Source organism: Lycium ferocissimum, chromosome 5 (genome assembly GCF_029784015.1).
Source record: "Lycium ferocissimum isolate CSIRO_LF1 chromosome 5, AGI_CSIRO_Lferr_CH_V1, whole genome shotgun sequence".
Lineage (NCBI taxonomy): Eukaryota > Viridiplantae > Streptophyta > Magnoliopsida > Solanales > Solanaceae > Lycium > Lycium ferocissimum.
The window spans coordinates 16,736,227-16,744,049 of NC_081346.1; the positions used below are offsets into that span (position 1 = coordinate 16,736,227).

General features: G+C 34.5%; 1 protein-coding gene across 1 annotated transcript; it reads left to right on the plus strand.

Annotated features, from left to right (window-relative positions):
* The first annotated feature begins 1,010 nt into the window (after nucleotides 1–1,010).
* Nucleotides 1,011–6,642, plus strand: LOC132056245 (uncharacterized). The gene is made up of 5 exons (XM_059448346.1): nucleotides 1,011–1,176; nucleotides 2,102–2,240; nucleotides 4,428–4,527; nucleotides 6,113–6,196; nucleotides 6,306–6,642. Exons 1-5 carry the CDS (start codon nucleotides 1,155–1,157, stop codon nucleotides 6,438–6,440), a joined length of 480 nt encoding a protein of 159 aa, XP_059304329.1. The 5' UTR covers nucleotides 1,011–1,154; the 3' UTR covers nucleotides 6,441–6,642.
* Nucleotides 6,643–7,823: the final 1,181 nt, after the last annotated feature.

Consider the following 7,823-nt stretch of genomic DNA (forward strand, 5'->3'; position numbering starts at 1 on the left):
TTGGACGGTCACATATTTGTACTTTAGATTTTAGTCGTTCTTTTTGAGAGAGAAAAATATTACGTATATTATTTTGCTACCTTTTTACTTGAAGATAAAGAAGGAACGCACATTTAAAAGATGTATACATATAACCTATTCCAGTTAATTTAGAATCAATACGCTAATATTGTCTCACTCGTATGGCAAACTGAAAAATGAGTTTGTGGACTACAATTTGTAATGTCCGATAATAACAATAATAAATATTTATTCATTCTCGATGCTTATATTAAGTAATTTAATAAAGTAAAAATGCGTGTTTCATGACAAAAAATGCTAAAAATATACATGCAAACACATAAACTATTAATCTATTCACTTGATATAAATAAAGTGTGGATAAATTTTTATTGTACCCACAACTAAGTGCTAGCTTCGGTTTTATCGCCAGAGGCGAAGATGAAGGTGATATGAACTATGTTCACCTTTCTTTTCTTTTTGCCTTAAAATATCCTGGCCAAAGAAAAAGATTATCCTTTTTTTTTTTATTGCTTAGCGACCCATTAAAATTTCATGTGAATAAATATTGGAAATACTAATTCTTTTTGGTATATGTAGGTCGATTGATTAAGTCAAAACTAGTATTCCATCCATTCACTTTTACTTGTCCACTATTTCAAAAATAAATTTTTACTTTTACTTATCCACTTCTGCATATCAAAAGAAAAATAATTTATTTTTTCTATTTTACCCTTAACATTAATTACTCATTTCAAATTATTTTTCAAATTTATTAAGAAGTTATACATCAATTAATATGAGTATTATGATAAAATATGGGCATCATTTATTAAAAAGTGTGCAAAATCTATAGTCAACGAGTAAAAGTGAACGGAGGTAGTATAAGAAACAATAATTAAAAGTGTGTATTATCAGTGGACACAATTAGTTTTTATACCTATCCTTGTATGCAAGTATAATATAATTGGCTCCTTATCTGATTTTCAAAAAAGAAAAAAAAAAGAAAAAAAAAAAGAGCTTTTTATATCTATCCTTGTATAATAAAAAAAATAATAATCTCATCTCTAGACAAAAAAGAAAAAAGGAAAATCATCATTTTGTTCTTCAGTGTTTGTATCAACTGCTCAGCCTCGTATCTCTTTGTTGGTCTCATGGCGACGTTTTCTTTGTCAGGTACAAACTGTTTGGATCTTTCGATGTCATTACAAACTGTTAATTCTGATTAGTTTGCTATGTTATCGGCGTTGCTGAAGTTAGAATTGTGTTTTACTAATCTATATATTGTGATCTCTAAATTTATATTACTGAAAAATACTTGACTTCTTTGTAGTTCAATGTATTAGAAATACTCCATTTGGACCACTTCTATTTCATTATCTTTCCTTTCATGGTCTTTTAGTCTCGTTTTTGGAGTTATAAAGATCTAAGTTTGAGCTAATCGACTCAAAGTACAACTCTCTAAGGCTGTTTCGTTTATGACATATAGAGATCCCAAGTGTTTATTTATGTATTATTTAGGTAGTATATAGTTTCATATTCTTCGGTGTGTATTACTATCTGTTGCTTCATTTTTGCTGTCTTATTTGTCTTGCAATCCTGTGTGCTTACATTTCTTTTGAGCCGAGGGTCTATTGGAAACAAACTCTACCCCACAAAGGTAGAGGTAAGGCCTGCATACGTCCTATCCTCCCCAGACCCCACTTGTGGGATTACACTGGGTATGTTATTATTGTTGTTGTTGTAGAGATCCCAAGTGTTATTTCTCATTAAAATCTAGTGATTTTCCTCCTTCAAAGTTATGTTCACTTGGTCTCCTGCCCTCGCCTTGTAGTTTTAATTTGCATCTTTGGAGTTTCCTCCACTGCTATGTCAAGTGCTTCACTAGAATAAGAATCTCTATTTTTTATTTTTTTTTGTCATTATCCTTTTGTTCTAGTACTGTATGATCGAAGAGAATACCAAGAATCTCTTGCCGTATTGGTGAACTGCCAGTATTAATTTGGCAATGGAACTCTGATTGTGAACTAGGGATACATTTTTCTTTATTGCTTGATATTGGAATATCTGTTTGAGATGCTTTTTCTTAATTTTAAATTAGGTGCGACTCATGTCAAAGCATGCGAAGCTTGGTCTGCGAAGTCGTCCTCGTTTGTCAAGACACCTATGATAGCTATTCAAAGGAAATCAAACTCTCAAGGGATTAACACCAGCAAGTTGTCTGTTCGTGCAAACTACAGGTATTCCATTTGTGTATTCTTATATGATATATCCTACTGCCCACTTATAAAGGAAAAATCTGCTCTTGATTATTTTCACTGAATTGAGACCATTTGTCCTTAGTTTTTGGCCTGATCCACATGATTGATAAGCGTAGATATAACTAATGGCTGTTACTGTTGTAAAAAAAAAAAAAAAAAGAGAAGAGGAACAATTGACTAGCAAGGTTTTTTTCTAATCTTCCTCTAACAATTTCTTATAAGTATGTTGCAGTCCCTAGAGCTGGATGAACTCATAATAAATGTAATGGATGTCTTGTTCCTTTCCAAGGGGGCCGTTCTTGTATTTGTATAACTTGCAGATTCTTTGGCGCCCTGAATTACAGTCATACATATTTAATTTGACTGCTTTAAGTTGGGTCTCTTCTCCCCATGTCCTCTTTAAGTTTGCATTTCCTTAAAAATGGAAGGCACCTATCATACACAGGTCCTGGCCATTAAGAGGAAAGTAAGCAACATAATTACAAGTCCAGCAGATAAGTTACTTACCAAGCACCTGTATGTCTAGCCACCTGTACAATCCACCTCTTAAATTATTTACATCAGAAGTCAAAGTTTAATGCGCGGCACATTTGTATTCACAAGTGATAAAGAGTTATGTAACCTATTTGTTTCGATATAATACAAACTCCTTTTCCTTTTCCCACCTGGCATAGTTGGTAGACATTTATAGGCTCTTAAACTTTTGGTGTTAACTAACTTGCATGTCTTTTTGTTAACTAACTTGCATGCCTTTTTCCCAGCTATCTATTTTGTTGCTACTATATGCAACCTTCGGTTAATGTTCTCACCGGTCGTTTTGCTTTCTCTTCATGGACTTGATGATTTGGATTCTTCCACTCTGTAATTCTTTCTCATTACTTGCAATTATATAGGTGTGATACAATAAGTGGAAATTTGCATATACCGAGTGATGTACACTCCAGAGAGATCAGTTCCTTTCCTTTTCTGTGCTCATAGGTTCTAGTTCTGAAATGATAAATCTACACCATCAGCATGTGATGTGCCCTAATTAGGAGTCAGGACTAATCCCTAACTGGAAAGATGCAGTTCTCTTTTCTCTCTCTACGCTTTTACTACATTCTGCAGAGGTGGGACACTGGAAGTGCTGATTATTTCTTCAATGGAAGCTTTTCCCTTGCACTCTCATTTTCAGATAACTAGCCAGGAGGGAACACTTTTTTTTTTTTTTTGATAAGGTAGCCAGGAGGGAACACTAGATTCACTTGCATCTTACCTGATTTTCTCGATGATAAATATTTGCTATAATCCAACTTTGAGATCACATGTTTGAAATGATGAAAGACATTGGTCAGAAACTACAATAAAGAAAAAAGAAACAAAATGGGAAAGACAGTCACAGATGACGCAATAACTATAAACCTACCCAGAAAGTAGCACTTATTGGAGGGAGACTTTGTGATTTCTCTTTCAATCAAACTTTGAATCAATTAACTGGAGATATTAGATGACTGATGGGGAGAGATATGAGATCTTTTGAAGGTGCGATGTAAGATAGATTGCAACAGGTAGAAGCTGATGACTAGGAGACCTGCCTTGGTGGCTGAACTTCAACTTGGCTCTTGAGTAGGATTCTCCGATTTTATGCCCGTGAGTCTTTTAAGTGGAGAATGGTAGAAGGTAATTTTGGTTTTACACATTTAGGAGACACCAAGAAAGTTACTCTTGTTGCTGGGGCTCTATTACTATAGATAAAGACAAAGATGATATATCACGACAAATGTCACATTAGAAGCTTGCTGTTCACTTGGGCATTCCTTTTGGATAAGTAGCAAGTTTCAGCTTAATTTTTGTAATGTTTTTTTGTTCTTCTGAATTCATTTTTAGCCTGTTAACTTATGATGCACCTTAAAAACTAAAAAAGCTATATTTTTTTAGGATCACAGATTCAAAATTAATGTGATGTTTCCTAGGCTAACTTGGTAAGAAAGTAGTTGAGGGTACACTACCTGTTTAGATTAACGATGACATATGGAGCCGTTTAGCGCATGATATTGCTGAGTCAATTTCCCTCAATACCTTTTAATTACTTATCCAATCATATGTAATTACAATTTCTGAAGTTGTTGTCACTGACCTGTCCATGTATGCTCAATTGGTATTTTCAATTCTTCCCGTTGCATGCAGTGATCAAAGAGGTGGAGGTGGCAGGGGTGGCGATTTTGTTGCTGGTTTCCTTTTGGGAGGCGCAATATTTGGAACACTTGGCTATGTATTTGCTCCCCAGGTAATTATAGTGTTGTCTCTTGGTATCAACTTGAAATCTGAATCCACAACACTAATGTGCTTGTTAGGTATGGTAGACATTGTTAACTGACTTGTCTCTTACTCTCTGGGTCAAAGAAGTCATGCTGAGCAATGTATGTGCCATACTAGGCATGATTCTGTGGTTTTTTGATAAGGGAGGCTTGCACCAGCTATTATCCTGAAGAGGATATGGTTAGTGGACCTTCATTAAAACCACATACAAGCTTCAGGAGGGTGCATATGATGCAATATCATCTAGGTCTATCATCTCTGATTAACAGATCCTATACAGGCTAGATTTTCAAATAGAATAAAGCTAGATGCTTACATAGAGGCGTAGTGCTGAAGAGGTTCTTAGTATATGGAGTCTTGTCTGTAATTTAATAGTCGTGGTTTGCTCTGATGTCCTATCTATTTCTTCTTTTTCTTGTTGGACTTGAGTTTATGCTTTATTTGTGAGATATATAGTTAATATAATATGTCCAATCATAGTCGTTACCAATTTCAAAAAAAATATAATATGTCCAATCATAGAGATGTGTCTTTATTAGCAGCATCAGAGGTTGATGCATGGATGGATCCAAAACTTTCCTCCTTTAGAAATTAGTATGTGGAATCCGCAAATCTCCAGTTTGTCAGTTAAGTGATTGGGTCTCTTAGTTAGCTGTTTTAAAACAAACTAAAGATCGATAAGATTATCTCTTCAAGACTGAGTTGGCAGGCCAGGGATTGGAGGAGAAAGAAATTTCTCCATTTTGAAGCACTGGATTGAGTGTTTCCGTTATCATTTTGATGTCTTTTCTGAATTCAGAAGGCTACAACAAGTATCCTTCAGCCCGAAACATGTTGGAGTCGACTATATGAATTCGCACTGGCCATGTGCTAAAAGGAAATGTTGTGCGGATTGATGAGCATTGACTTTGATACTCTCCAGTTTTCATCTTTCAATGCACATGGATTTGATGAATAAGAAATCAGCAAGTTAAACAGTGTATAGGTGACTGTTTGGTGTAAATATTTTATGATAACTCCAATACGTCAATCTTAATGTGTATTGAATGTGCCTATGAACTGCTAAAATATGCCATTGGAGGACATCAAGGAGGTTTTGTTACGATTTCAAAGGAGCTAAATTTCTTCAGAACTTCTTCCATAAGCGGGTTTTGCAATTGGTACCAATATTCTTAAGACAACCATGTACTTTTCCTATTCAGTAAAGGAAATATCGCTAATTCAAGGACTCCTAGAGTTAATGCTACTGTTTCGTTGATGAAGTACTGAATTTTGCAAACTTAGTTTACCCTATTTGGAAAGCTAATTTTCAACTTTAGGGAACTACTTATTTGTAGTAACTTGTTGTAAACCCCTTCTGTGAAAGTAGAGTGTTTTCTAAATTGAATACAGCTTACATATGATCACATGTAGTACTATTATGTATTCTTGATGCCTGTTTATCCCTCATCATCCTTTTTTATTTCCTGAAAGGTCTGGGCTTCCCTCAAGTGCTATGGGATTATGCTTGCTAATATAGTTTTGTGTTCCCTTTTTACCGTCTGTGTTATTAGATACGGAGATCATTGCTCAATGAAGATGAATATGGTTTCCGGAAAGCCAAGAGACCAATGTACTATTATGATGAAGGTTTAGAGGTGAGAATGATACTTTTATTCTTTGCTTTGCAGTTCTGTATCCGAGTAGCACTTTTCTACTAATATGTTTGTAGGCTTATGAGTTTGTTCTATCACTTGTTATATGCAGAAAACTAGAGAGACTTTGAACAAGAAGTTAGATCAACTGAATAATGCTATTGACAAAGTATCTTCAGGGTTGAGAGGTGGCAACAAAATGCCTCCAGTGCCTGTTGAGGAGGATATAGAAGAAGCTACTATGTGAGAACTTGTGTTCCTCCTAATGATCATAGGAAGTATACAGAGGAAATATGGGGCTATTGAAACAGTAAACAGATCATGAATTTTCTAGTATTACCAGATTTTTATTGTCTTTTGAAACTTTTGGAGAGGTTTAATTCTGGAGCTTGGAAAAACAAGAACAAAATATAAATTTCCAGCAGAAATGAAGCTTTTGTTTTGGTGGATGTGAGGAAGTTTAATGAAACATTTTTTTTTCACTTGAATAGTCCTCAAATTCGGTCTGGTCCTTCCCCGACCATAGGGAGAGGCAGCTTTCCAACACCTCTTTTTTTATTTTTTATAGTCCTCAAAGTCGTATTTTAATATTCCAAACACTGAATTTCAGCATTTGCAAATATTGAGGTTCGGTATTTAAAATGTTGAAATAAATATTTTGGTGTCGAGAAGCTAATATTTAGTACTCACTCCGTTTCAATTTATGTGAACTTATTTAACTGGGCACGACATTTAAGAAAGAGTGAACACTTTTGAAACTTACGGTTCAAAATAAGCCTTGAATATTTGTGTGGCTGTAAATCATTGCATAAAGTGAATTTATTTCTAAATTAGGAAAAATGTGATTCATTTTAGCACAAATTAAAAAGGAAATAGGTTCACATAAATTGAAACGGATGGAGTATTTGAAATATTGAAACGGAAAAGGGCCAAAATTATCCCTGAACTTTGGGAAATAGTTCATTCATACCCTTCGTTATACTTTAGGGCCAATTATACCCTTACCGTTATACTATGGGGTCAATTATACCCTTATATCTAACGGCTGCCACGTGGCATCATCCTAGCCCTTCAAAATTATTTTCCCCTCAAATAATTTTTTATCCACTAAAATAACTCAACCCCACCCGAATTTTTTTTTCCTAGCCAAACTAATACGAACCCAACCCATTACACAGCGACTGCAGCACCAAATATATATGCTGCCATCAGCAAGTTTCTTTTTCTTTTGATAAGGTAAAACCATCAACAAGTTTCGTAATTGATATAGAAGGTAGAGATGACATAATAATAGAAGAAAAGAGTGGAATAATAGATGACTGATATAAAATAAAGACTAAGCTTCAAATTAAAAGGCAAAAGATATACGGAGAGAGAGGGATAGGAAACAGTAGACTATATCAATTGTTTCTTCTAACTTTTGTTTTGTGTATTCCTTTCTATATATATTCCAATACAAACAAGCTCATCTATATATAGAGAAGGAAAAAGCCTTTTAAGACAAGCCATAGTTGAAAGGCTTCTAAGATAAGCCATAATACTTCTAGGACAAGCCACAGAATCTTAATGACTAGATGGCCAAGTAAAATGGACATACAATATAATATTTACAACACTCCCCCTTGGATGT